The sequence below is a fragment of the Mastomys coucha genome, unplaced genomic scaffold (assembly GCF_008632895.1).
Source record: "Mastomys coucha isolate ucsf_1 unplaced genomic scaffold, UCSF_Mcou_1 pScaffold23, whole genome shotgun sequence".
Lineage (NCBI taxonomy): Eukaryota > Metazoa > Chordata > Mammalia > Rodentia > Muridae > Mastomys > Mastomys coucha.
Window position 1 is genome coordinate 110,457,745 of NW_022196906.1, and position 13,974 is coordinate 110,471,718.

The 13,974-nt window shown below is 44.3% G+C and overlaps 1 protein-coding gene across 14 annotated transcripts in view; it reads right to left on the reverse strand.

The window, feature by feature from the left end:
- Positions 1-13,974, reverse strand: part of Rbms3 (RNA binding motif single stranded interacting protein 3) — a 1,349,634-nt gene that overhangs the window by 117,799 nt on the left and 1,217,861 nt on the right. For all 14 annotated transcript variants that reach the window (XM_031343072.1, XM_031343074.1, XM_031343069.1 and 11 more), the window contains one exon: positions 10,057-10,103. In XM_031343072.1, coding sequence (XP_031198932.1) covers positions 10,057-10,103 — 47 coding nt within the window. The remainder of the gene's footprint in view (positions 1-10,056; positions 10,104-13,974) is intronic.

Below are 13,974 nucleotides of genomic sequence, written 5' to 3' on the forward strand. Positions count from 1 at the left end.
AGTCCTTGGCGTTCGTAACCACATATGGCAGTCCTTGGCGTTCGTAACCAGACATGGCAGTCCTTGGCGTTCGTAACCGCACATGGCAGTCCTTGGCGTTCGTAACCAGGCACGGCAGTCCTTGGCATTCGTAACCAGGCACGGCAGTCCTTGGTGTTCGTAACCACACATGGCAGTCCTTGGCGTTCGTAACCACACATGGCAGTCCTTGGCGTTCATAACCACACATGGCAGTCCTTGGCGTTCGTAACCACATATGGCAGTCCTTGGCGTTCGTAACCAGACATGGCAGTCCTTGGCATTCGTAACCAGGCACAGCAGTCCTTGGCGTTCGTAACCAGGCACAGCAGTCCTTGCCGTTCGTAACCAGGCATGGCAGTCCTTGGCGTTCGTAACCAGGCATGGCAGTCCTTGGCGTTCGTAACCACATATGGCAGTCCTTGGCGTTCGTAACCACACATGGCAGTCCTTGGCATTCGTAACCAGGCACAGCAGTCCTTGGCGTTCGTAACCAGGCACGGCAGTCCTTGGCGTTCGTAACCAGGCATGGCAGTCCTTGGCGTTCGTAACCACACATGGCAGTCCTTGGCGTTCGTAACCAGGCACAGCAGTACTTTGTGGTGGAAGATCTGGTTAGCTTTAATAAGCCCGTTTAGCTCTTTGACAAATTTTGTTTATGAGGCAGTGGGCAAAGAGACCTGCCCTAGGCTGATAAGACATGACCAGGTACCCAGAGTCTGTCTCATGCCGCATACAGTGACGGTACTTGTTACATAAGCCCACTGTCACCCTCAAACTGTCAGAAAAACCACATGCTACATTTTAGTATGGACAGTCTATTTTGTAAAGTGTTCCAACCCAAATATTAAAAATGAAAGCAGTAAAAATTGTATTGACAGAGTTTGCGAAGTTATTCTGTGGAGGATGCAGAGAACAGAAATATAAATTAAGGAACTAAGTAAAAGGACATCACAGGAGGAACCTGGGGGGGGTGGAATTTAATGTGCTTTTCTTCTATCTGCTCTAATCCCATCCATTAAATAAGAGTGGCATTTCATACTAACCATTCTGTTTTGAAATGACCATTCAAGTCAGAGTCACCCAGAACAGAAAACGCACTGGAAAGAGTGGGCAGAGCCCCTAATATTAACCCAATTCTGTGATCCTGCTGCAAGGCCACTCTTTTAGGCTACTCCAGGAGAGGCAGCTGTGGCAGCTGGGGCTTAGAAGGGCTTTGCCCAAAAGAGAAATACTGACTCTGAAGGAAGGACCGAAACACACTTGAGCCCCTGCCACATGTTTATACATGTTTTACAAGCAATGTCTGATTGAGGAGACAGCTCAGTCAATAAAGGACAAATATAAAGCTTGGGTTTAATTCCTAGAGCACACTTAAGAAGATCAGCTGTGGCTGTGAATGTGCCATTGTAATCCCAGTACTGGGGTAGTGGAGATAGGAAGATGGCTGGCTGGGTCTCACTGAGTAGCCAGTCTACCTTACTTGATGAGAGTCTGGCCAGTGAGAGAGCCTATCTCAAAAACTATGGTGAGAATCTCCAGGGAATGACAACTGAGGTTAAACTCTGGCCTAAATGTGAATGTAAAAGCACATACACACATCATATACATGTGCATATACATATGCAAACACATACATCATACCACAGAGAGACACATCATATATACACATTCACACATGCAGGCATACAAGCACACATACACATGTACTTGTCCACATAAACCTGGACAAACATGTACATAACATAGAAACAAATCCCAGCCCTTTCATATTGGCATCTATCTAAATAAATCCAGATAAGTGCCTCATGTGGAGGTATTATGTAATGGGGAACAACTAATAGAAAATCAACCCAACTTGTAGTCATCATAGCCAAGATAGAGGCATGTAGGGAGTGGTTCTGATGCTTGGGTCGGGAATCTGCATGTGAAGATTGAAGGTCCTCTTCCCCAATTGGTTCTTGATTGATAAATAAAAATGCTAGTAGCCAATGGCTAAGCAGAAGAGGTGAGACTTCCAGGTTCCTGCAGGCAGGCTTGGAGACACAGGAGGAAAAAAGGAGATTGACCATGCTTTGGAGGGAGAGAGCACCATGTGAGATCTCGAGTGGAGTGGCCATTGGCCACCTCCCCAACTGGGCCTGGGGTAGCAGGCAGAAGATTAGAAATGAAACTAAGATGAGGGCAGATTTAGGGTATGGAGCAAGGAGAAGGTAACCTGGCAGCCAAGTTGAGGGCAGAATTAGAGGTGTTGATCTGGGAGTGAAGGTAAGGGCATGTTATCTTTGGGAGGCTTAGAAGTGCTTGGCCATTGAGCTAAAATGCGTATCAAAAATAAGTGTGTGTGTGTGTGTGTGTGTGTGTGTGTGTGTGTGTGTGTGTGTCTTTCATCTGAATGTTCAAGGGAACCAGGGCGGTGGCTGGTAGCAATGTCCACTCTGAGCTTAAAGCAGGGTAGTAGAAAGTACATACTACAGAGGCACTCCATGAATATATTTGACTTTGAAATTTCTATGTGGGAATGCACGTATCATGGCTGGTGAGTCCTGCTATAAGGCATTGGGAATGGATGCCTGTGGGAACTGTTCAACCAAAAGTAGTTTACTCTCTTAAGAGCTTTGTTTTTAATGCTTAGTGATTTTTAAGATTTATTGTTCCTTCTGTGTTTAAGCGTCTGCCTGCATCAATATGTGCCATATTCATGCAGTGACTGAGGGGCCAGAAGAGGGTATCAGATCCCTTGTGACTGTAGTTACAGATGGCTTTGAGTCATATGGGTGCTCTGGAAGGCACTCATGTTACACAGTTACAGAAACACAAACACTGATACACAGATTCACACCTATGCAAGCATACACACAGACACAGAAACATGAACAGATATACACACCCACACACAAGCACACATATGGACACACAGACACACAGACATATAGACACAGATATACACACATATGTATATACATACATATTTGGGGTCATGATTTCCACCCCACAAAAGCTTTCATTGTACATCTAACTGGGTGTTCTGATCTCAAGGCAGTTCTTCCTTTGACAATGTCTGGAGATAACCAGAGGCCGCTGACATCCACTGGGAAGTTCTGAGATCCTACATACTACTCTGAAATGCATGGGGAAAAATACAACCCACAAGTGGTCCAGCTTGAACTGCTGCTAGTCAGGCTGACACTAAGAGGCCTGGGGTGGGCATATGGATGGGGTTTCACGTGACCTAGACACCTAATAATGAAGAGCTAAGAGAAAACCAGATACAATCCATAGAACTAAGCTGCCCATTGAAAACCTGTTCATCTTTGTGTGTAGTGTGTATCGGGGTGCTTGTACACCACATGACGCTTGTGGAGGTTGGAGGACAGACTCAGATGTTGGTTTTCACTTTCCACTGTGCTTTGGAGACAAGGTCTCTCTCTCATTTTGCTGCTGCCTACCCCAGGCTAGTCCATTGCTGAACTCCAGCAGTTCTCTTGTCCACACCTCCCACCCTCCTGTAGGAGTGCTGGGATTATAGACTCACGTTATAGCAGCTGCTTCATAGGGGCAGGGGAGATCAGAACCCCACTCATGTACTGCAGGCTCTGCCCACTGAGCCATCTCCCCAGCCCCACATGTGCACTTTTTTTTTTATTTTTTTATTTTTTTTTATTTTTTATTTATTTTTTTTACATGTGCACTTTTAATGAACACAAGGAGTTTCTGAGTTTTCTGGCATTAAAGGCAAGTATCTTTCCTAAGCCCAGGAAAATGAGAGTGTAGGGTCATTAATGGGATATCAGTTTGCCTAAAGAAAAGTCATCTCAGGGGGATTTGCAGTCAATGGTAATATAGTAAAATCTTATTTCACTGGCAATAAAAATAACACAGACATATCAATAACCCCAGGGTGGGATGTTTTTACCATAAAGAAAACATACAAAATCCCATTTGTACACCAAATAAACAGTAAGAGCTTGTGTTTCATGTCCATGAGCAATATTGTTAGAGTTGGAACCAATTGGTCAGGCTAAAACCATCAGGATAAGATTAATACCATATTGGTCATTTTTATTGTAACACCAACATATGTCTGTATATAATAGTCACAACATATTACTGTAATACCAACATAGCTTTCCATTCATTTCCTTCTCAGAGCAATGGTGTGATGTTTCCATATCACTTAATATCAAATACTCATAGAAAACAGCTGGCAAAGAACACCACAGGAGACATTCTCTTGTTGTCTCTCACAGGAATACATTGTACTCCAACGAAACCCTCTGGGGGGCTTTATGCAACACATCGTGGGGAGAGGGTCATGGGAAAGATGTGCTGGGGATGTAGAAGGTTTGTGTCTCATTCCCCCAAGTCATATTTGAAAGTGATGGGATTTCATAGTGGACTGCTAGGAAAATAAAAACAACAGGGGACAGTAATAACAAATTGTAATGGAGTTGCACTGAGCGAGTAGAGGAGGATGAGCATTTTTATTTTGCTAAGCTGATCTATGGTAAAAGGATTATTCAGGTTTCCCTTCTCAGTTATGACTTTGACCCTTTAACCTCCGACTCTTAGGTAAAAGTGACACTGAACCAATTTCAAGTGGTAACTTGGATGGATTCAGAGAGATGAAATTGTTATTTCCCAGTGACTACCAACAGTAAAGTCTTACTATGATGGTGTTACATCGGCTGACAAACTAGCACATAAACTAAACAAATTCTCCATTCTCATTTCACCATGCAGTATTAATGTGGCATTTGATTTTTTTATTCTTTGCCAATATATCGAAGATCATATCCACCCTGCAATTCTGTTCCACCTCTTCTCCAACTCCCCTGCAACTTCATGTCCTCTTTATACTATTTATTATTTTTATATTATTTATTCTTTTTATTTCTACAACTTACTGAGAAGTCCTAGTACTGCTTGCTTGTGCGTGGGCGTGGGGCTATCTGGTGGCCCGTGGGCGATTCTCCAGGAAGGACATCTTTAAAGAACGCAGACCCCCTCCTCCTCAGCAGAATAGATTTACGCAGCTGGGGGTGGGCCTTCATTAGCCCCTCCTCCAGGCTAGGAGGTTGAATGGCTTGATCCTGTGCTCCTCTTGTGGATGCAACCACAGAGGCCATGATTCGTGAGTGTAATGTCCCTGTTGTGGTTTGAATGTGGAGTGCTGTCCCCTGGGCCATGGAGTTAAACACTCATCCTTGCAGCTGATGCTCGTATTTTGAGAGGATTCTGAATCTAGGAAGTGGCTTTCAGGAAGTATGTAGCATGTTTCCAGTTTCTGCTTCCAGACTGTACCTTGCTTCCAGATCTGAGTTGATGTGACCAAGCACCCGCATTCTCTGGCCACCACTGTCAAAAACCTATCTGATCACCCCCACTGTGCTGCCTTCTCTACAGAACAGACTGCACCATCAAACCATGTGAGGCAAAAGTCCTCGCACCCCCTTAAACTGCTTCTTTTTTAGGAATTTGGTCTTAGCACTGAGAAAACACTAGAATCCAGCCCCATATTATACTCAGAAAACCTTTTGCCTTAGTATGTAGTTACTAGACACCAGAGGACCACCGAATACAGTCTTTCCTACAATATGGAGGCCTTGTGAGAGACCAGCTCCTGCTGGAGCTTCACAGAGCTTGCAAGTCCTCTTCAGAACACAGCTTCCCCTCTATGGTCTGATGCAATCAATTTTAATCTTTGAAAAAAATTACATAGAATCAGGTAAATGGTAAAAATTAAAGTCCCCTTCCATATTTATTTCCTGAAACACTGCTGGGTCTTCGCAGGGAGTAAATTTCATTGCTTGTGTATTACTCTTCTGGTATTTTGTACATATACAAGTGAATGCTGGGCTGAAGAAATGACTGGACACTTAAGGATGCTTCTTGCTCCTGCAGAGGTCCTGAGCTGAGTCCCCAGCACCCATTTCCAGTGACCCTCCATCTCCTGCAACTCCAGCTCATGCACCCCATGCTCATGCAGACACATAACACACAATTTAAAAATAAATCTTTTAAACATTGAATATAAGCAAATGTTAGCACTTATGCATCTCTTGCAACAGTGTTTTATCTCCTATTAGAATTGTGATTTTATATGTTTATTAGAGCCAAGATAAAGTGAAATTTTTTGTTCTCAATTACAACAGTGAATGACTTTCTGCATTGGAAGATCCTTTAAGTCAAAACAGAGAGGGTTGCTGTTGAATTCTTCTAGCTGAGCATTAAGCAGTATTCGGTGTCTCTAAGGGGAATGGAGCAACTTGTGCCTGTCTTTGGATCCAGCCTGTGATGGAGCCATGCTGTAGGGTAGTTTCTTCTTGGTAGTAGTGAATACTTCTCTTTGTTAGGTTGTTTCCACCTGATGGGACATGCCTCACCCTGGACATTTACACAGATTCTCTAGACTGATGAGCAGGTGATCTAACAGGGTCTGTGCCCCTCAGAGGAGCTCCTATTTACCTGAGGGGAACTTTGCTGAGAAAATATGTGAAGACATTTTGACATTATACTTATAAAAATGGCTGTTCTACCAGTGGCTTCCAACTAGAGAGTTACCATAGGGCCTAATAAAACCAAAGGCAAGAAAAACATTTAAAAGTAAGAACAAGAGTATTTTGCCACAATCTTCGTATTTCTTTCAGTTCCACGATAGCATATAAAACTCCTTTCTGCTTGTAAAGAACATGACAATGGTTGACAGGCTAATACATTCTGCTCTGTGTGTGTGTGTCTGTGTCTGTGTGTGTGTCTCTGTGTGTGTCTGTGTATGTGACTGTGTGTGTCTATGTGTATGTATGTGTGTATATGCCTATATGTGTCTGTGTGTATATGTGTGTCTGTGTGTGTGTCTGTGTGTGTCTGTGTGTGTCTGTGTGTGTATGTGCATGTGTATCTGTGTGTGTCTGTGTGTATGTGTATGTGTATGACTGTGTGTGTCTGTGTGTGTATGTGTGTGTATTTGTGTGTCTCTGTATGTGTCCGTGTGTATGTGTGTGTGTATGTGTATGTCTGTGTGTGTCTGTGTGTGACTGTGTATGTATATGTGTCTGTGTGCATGTGTGTCTGTGTGTGTATGTGCCTATGTGTGTGTGTGTGCCGATGTGTGTGCCTGTGTGTATGTGTGTGCCTGTGTGTGTGTGTATGTGTGTGTGTGGTGTGTGTGTGTGTGTGTGTGTGTAGCTCAGAGAACCACTGACAGGAGTTGCTTCCCACCTTTCCCCTGTTGAGACAACGTCTTTGCATACTGCAGGCTATCTGACCACAGGCTTTGAGTTTATTCTCTAGTGCCCAACTCCCATCTCATCATAGAAATTCTGGGATGACAGAAGTCTGCTACTGTGTCTGGCTTTGTACATGGGTCCCAACATCTTATTTATGTTCCAGGATTGAAATCAGATCAACTGTCTCAGGCTATCAGACTTGTGCAGAAACTGTCTTACCCTTTGAGCCATTTTCTGGCCCCATAAGTCCCATTAACTCAAGACATGAGAAACACATAGAAGGTTTGCCTGCCTTGTTAGGAAATAGGATGCTACTTGATGATATCTAAGAAGCAGCTGCAAACACAAATGACAGAGCCTACCAGTGGCCATGGCTTTGGATACAGAATATAAACATCTGAGATTGAGAAGAATGAAAGACAGCTGGGGCTCATTAGAAGGGGACAGTGAGAAAAAGCCAAACTCTGAGGGAAGACTAAAAGCTGAGGGAAGAGCAGGGATCCAGAGAAAGTTCTGGGCTCATGGCAAGGTTCTCATCTCAGTTTCTATCAGTACAATCGAGAGCAGCAGAAACAGGGCCTGGCTCTTCACTGTTACAGTTAAGTGGGAGACCTTGCTAGATGGACAGTCCCTTGGGACAGTTCACTCCTCTGTTCGCTCTTTCATTTAGACATCAAGCTTCCTAGAACACACTCTTGTGGTTTTGTAACTAGATCATTTTAATACTCTCTCTCTCTCTCTCTCTCTCTCTCTCTCTCTCTCTCTCTCTCTCTCTCTCATTCCTCAGGACACTGTCCACCATGGTTTTTACAACAGGGTCTCTCACTGGTCTGGAAGATGTCACGTACATTGGTTGGCCACTTGGCCCGAGAGAGCTCTCTGAGTCTACTTCTCCAGTGCTGAGGTTACAGTTTGGGGCCACTTTGCCCAGCATTTCCTCACTGTAGATTCTAGTCGCATGCTAACAAGGCGAACATTCACTGACTGAGCTCTCTCCCCAGCCTTAGGCTATTTTAATCTTTCTTTAGTGATTTCCCCCATTCTAAGATCTTTCTGCTTCAATGACTTCTTCATTATTTATGCCATACCATAATGAAGAGGTGGATTTTAAACTTTCAAATTTGCTCCAGCATAACTTTCTGTACCTGCATAGTTCCCCCAGGAGAAACTTCTCCTCTTGGAAATGGTTGGTAGCTAACTCTCCCCTCTGCTCAGGAAACTCATATCCTCAGAAAGTGTCCCCCATCTCCCTGATGCCCATTGTTCTAATGATCTAAGTCACCACCCCCAAATGCCAGGCCAAATCCCATGGCAGCCACAGTATGTGCTCTCTGTCTCTCTATTGCTGTCTCACTCTTCTCTCTTTCTCTTTCTTTCTCTTTCTTTTTTCCCTTCCTTCCCTCCTTCTCTTCTCCCTCTTTCTTCCTTCATTTCTTCCTTCATTTCTTCCTTTCTTTCTTTCCCTCTCCCTCTCCCTCCCTCCCTTCTTCTCCCCCCTCTTTCTTTTTATAGATTGGGTTTCTCCTTGCAGCCCCAGCTATCCTGAAACTCACTCTGTAGACCAAACTGGCCTTGAACCCAGAGATCTGCTTGCCTTTGCCTGGGATTAAAGGTGTGTGCCACCATGCCTAGCAGTGCTGTCTTTTTTACTGACCCAGATGGACTTGAGATGTCAGGCTCTCCTAAGAGAAAAATGTGGTATTTGATTATCTTTTCCACCTATGGCAGACCTAATGATTTATTATTTGAAAAATGGGAACGTTTGCTCTCACCCAAATGGCACAGTGCAGGAATTGAAATAAACCATGTCTGCTCTTCAGGCGTAAGCTCTGGGATGCACTCTAGAGTCAAAGCATTCTACAATAGTTTTGCAAACAACTGAGCTAGAGGGAAAGTCAAAGAGAACACATGGTTTTGAGGTTAATTCTAATGCCGTCTTGGGATAGTGGCCATGCTGTTGTGTGGATGACACCCATAATTTTGAAGCTATATATTTAATGGTTTATGAGTAAGCCAGTATAACATCTCAATTTTACTCCTATGCTCAGCAAAATAATTATTGATCTAAACAGCAATGATCACAACTGTGTTTAAACTACTGATATATGATTAACTATAAAATAATTGTCTTCTTTCCATTTCTAATAGCAGGAACTCCATAAATAAAAAACACACAGGTCAAGATCACTGATCCTACCTTAATCCTAGGATGGAAACAGACAGCTAGCAAATGCTCAGGGCCAATGGCAAGTCATACAAAGCCAAGCAAATGGAAGCAGAGAGATAGAAAAGTAACTCAATTACATAACAGTTTTAGAAAGGCCACACTATGTGGCTTAACAGTCTTAGTTTTTGGAGGCAGGATTCAAAGCTAAATGAGAGGCTACATGTTTCCAGACAGATTAAAATGAAGATACAGCTAGCTGAATAAATATGACCATGACCTAACTCCATTGCAGAAATGTGCCTGACCAAATACTTGGCATCATTCAAAGTTGACCTCAATGGAGACAGTTGGGCAGCTGAGTCCTAGAGACACAGGTGACTATCTCAAGTAATGCTGATGCTCTCTCCACACCTGGTCTTTCTTTCATACCAGTTTTGAGACAACAGAGGACTAGAAGAGATGAGCTAAGAGAAAGGCTTAGAACTGTGGACATGTTGGAGAAGAGGGAGCCAATAGTAGAAAATGTCTTGCTAAGAGACCATACACAAAAAAACCACTATATATGGCAATTTTCTTTGGTGGGGATTTAGAGGCCATAGACTTCTTAGAAAAATAAAAACTGAGAGAATGGAGTCTACTTACCCGTTTTGTAGGGCAGCTGTGGGGTCATAAGTCAGAGCCATGCCAGCCTGTATAGAAGAGGAGAAGAATAGGGAAAAAAGATATCTCAACATTTTTATTATAGTGCCAAAATATTCAGTTCAAAAACCTTGCTTTCTTGATTGAAGGGTCCCCTTTACATGTTTCTTTACCCTTCTTGCCCCAATAGGACAAGTCTTGCTACTCACAAACCAGAATTCACCACTCTGAGATGTTTATATAATATAAACTCTGAGATGGGAGTTTATATAATGTTATTCAAATATTCAAATCACCAAGGGATGATGAAACTTGGGCGATTTCCACCTCTACTTCATAAACCATCGCTGGCTAATGTGGTTGGCTGTAACTCTCTTAGCAGTGATAGGAATAGCTATCTATCCCATGCTACGAATAAAGGAAGGAGCCTGTAGCCCAGATTAAAGCACCCGGTGCTCAAGATGCATCCAACCTGAGAGAAAGGGTGCCGAGAAGTACTGATTCTAAAGATTCGATACCTCGGAGGTATGTGGATAATGACTTTGTCTGATATGTTGACACTCCCTGTCCTACTAAGAATAGGAAAATAGGAAGATCATTTACACAGAGTGGAACATTCTGGCCTGTGTGGCTAGTGAAGAGCGAATCTTCTTCCGATTTTCAATATAAGGTTACTTTTAAAATACAAAATGAAACAAACGAAAAACTGCATGTCTATTATCAGCTGTAGTTTCAGAAATACAAACAAACTTCATGGTGGCACTCCAGAGCCAGGATTCTTGGCCCTTTCATCTGCCACCGACTTTGTTCCTCATGATGACTCTGTGAAGTGGGCAGAAACAATCTCTCTCTGTCCCATCCGTGAAGACAATGAAGATTGTTGAGGTCAGCGGCTATCTCAAGGTCACAAACCTATTGTTATCCTTTAACTAAGGGCTACCCAGGCCTCTTTTTCCCTGGACCCTCAGCTACTATAAAAGACTGTCCGGTGACTGAATCTGTAGTTCTTCTTTCACAAAGGAAGTTTACCAAGCACTCTAAGGTATTAGGAAGTACAGGGTGTACATCCGATATGATGGACACTCATTAACTAAAGAGCCCGATCTTCCCACTCACTCTGCTACATGGAAATCAGAGACAACATGACTTGGGGTGGTTGTCAATTACATGGTATAGTACTCTGCCCCATAACCTGTAAGGGGGGACCACGCCCCAACTGACTCAGAACCTCATCATGTTATCTAATGACATAGACATCTATCTATGTCATAGTAATTCTCCAAGTAAGTCCCTTAGTCAAAAAGACAGTCCACCTCAGGGTCACTCTTGAACCCAGAAAACTGAGACCTCGCACCCATGCCTTCTGATGCGGGATCTCTGCCACTTTCCTGTTCAGATATTGGCTTTATGCTCCAGTAAAGCCTGGGTACCATCTCTACCGAGGTGGAGAGTCCTCTATATGCTGTGTAGACAGAAAACCTCGGGTGTCCCAGGACCATCTGTGTAGTTAGCACTTGTAAATAGAAATGGAATGTAGAAAGGAATTTAAAACATCTCAGGTTTAGAAAGATCTAAAAGAACTTTAGAGTGATCTTTTTGCTTTTATGTTAAAATTACTAACTGAATCCTATCAGGGGTGGATTTTCTTTCATTGATAGCCTGCCATAACTGTATAATTTGAAACAACTGGAGAATCTGAGTGCATACAGGAACTTCTGAAAAGTTTTGATAACTTGCCATGACTTTATAATTACTTTAAGATAAAGAGATAGTAAATATAAGTGAATGAACTTCCAGGACTTGTTTCCCCACCCGATTCTTTAGAGCTAAGATGCACGTAACTGAAAGAGACTATCTCATGCTCCGTGAGCCTTCAAGTTTGCATTTCTCATGTTAACAGACAGTACTTTTCATGATGTGAGATTTGGATTGGAATGAGGAACTAAAAAGGCATGATACCTTGGATGGCCAGAAGTGGTGTGATGGGGGAGCGTGGGGTGGTGAACTGTGCACAGACAGCTTGGTCCCTGGTCAAGCTTGGACCTTGAACCCCAGAAACCCAGTAAGTGACTTCTGCCTACGAGGGACTGCAGGTGTTTGGCCATGCCCCTTGGACCCCTGATTCATGTCGCAGCTATAGCCTCCCACAGATCCCACAGAGAGGTGTGTAGCCATCAGTCACGTAGGGCAGCGCCCCAAGTCCTTGATATTCTGTCTGGACTCCACTCCCACAGTTACCTGGCAACAGCTAGGCATGCTCCTCCCCACAGCTACCTGGCAACAGCTAGGCATGCTCCTCCCCACAGTTACCTGGCAACAGCTAGGCATGCTCCTCCCCACAGTTACCTGGCAACAGCTAGGCATGCTCCTCCCCACAGTTACCTGGCAACAGCCAGGGAGGCCAGCCCACTATGAAAGGGGCTGTTTGCCCCCTCCTCTTTCTCTTACTCTCTTGCCTCTCTCTTGCCCTCTTGCTCCCTCTCTCTCTGCCTTCTCTTCCCCCCTCTCTCCACATGGCCATGGCTGGTCTCTACTTCCCTACTCTCTCCCTCTCTCTGCCTTTCTACAATAAACGCCTTACAACCATGGACTGTCTCTTCTCATTGGGATCTGCCGTGCTGGAGCAGTAGAGCAGGTCTTCCTCTAACGAGCTAATCTACCGCGGGAAGGCCTCTGTGTTACCAGACATGGCTTCCACCAACCCAAGTCAAGCAAACCAAAGACTCTCATCCCTGCAGAACCCAGCCGGTGCTTTCCCTATGCCCTTTTCCTCTTGGCCCCGGGCCAGAACCAGCCCTTTGGCTCCCGACTCTGTTTTCAGCTCTTCTGCAGCATTCAGCTGTGTCTGTGGTGCCCAACAGCTAGAACCTGTCATCCTTGGCCTCCGAACAGAACGGGGGATGGAGCTCATTCTGGCAGGTCCATGGGGACCTCAGACTGCACCTTCCCAACCCCTGGAGCAGGGTCTCAAGGCTTCTGACAGCACCACACCCACCTGACAGCGGTGTGGCATCTGTGGCACAGTCAAACTTCCCAAGTCCACCTCCATGAGTGGCCCTAGCCCTGTATTGGGTCAGATACTGGACCCCACTTTTAACCCACAGGGGAGGAAAGAGGTTTGCAAGTAGACTGCCATATCTGTTACAAACAAGCAGGTGCCAGGGGTGTCTCCACTGAGGAAGTTACCAAACACCTTAAGCTCTCAGAGAGCCTGCTGGGGTAATTTCTTGGGAAATAGACACACATTAGAACATTAGTTGAAGTGACTAACAATTTCCCTTGCCCTGCTACATGGGACTCAGAAGAGAACAATTGAACAGCTAGCCATTGCATGGAGGGGTGCCTGGGACAAAAGAGGCATTGCCTGATTCAGGATCTTGCTTCTGAGTCCTTTAGGCTTCCAGAGAGTGTCCTGGATCACATGGAGTTGAAACAGGGTAGGTAACAAAGGAAGTCAAGGGTTAAACAAAGGGATTTCGGTCTTTTAGCCAAAGAGTTGGCTGGGCATCACTGTCCAGACACAGTGCCACTCACATTGCACCTGGGGCTTGCAGTGTGCGTGACAGATTGCTGAGTTATAATGCTAATATGCCCTCAATGCAGATTATGCATTCAATTTCCCGTTGTCTCTTCCCACAAAGATGGGGAAGAAATTGATTTCACTGCTCTGTCTAGCCCCCTTTAGACAAAGCTAGAGGCATGAAATTAGTATTGTGTAATCACCAAATATGATGGCATGTTGACAAACTCCAGAGTCACAGAGAATAAAATAATGTAAAATATCTTGGAACAGAATAAACTGCCACACCAGATGTGGGAGACAGTGACACTTAATCCTTTTGTCGACTTTCAAGAGGGCTTGTTACATTCACAAGAGTTGTCTGTGTTTCCAGTTGATGTTGTTTGTATGCAAGTGGCATA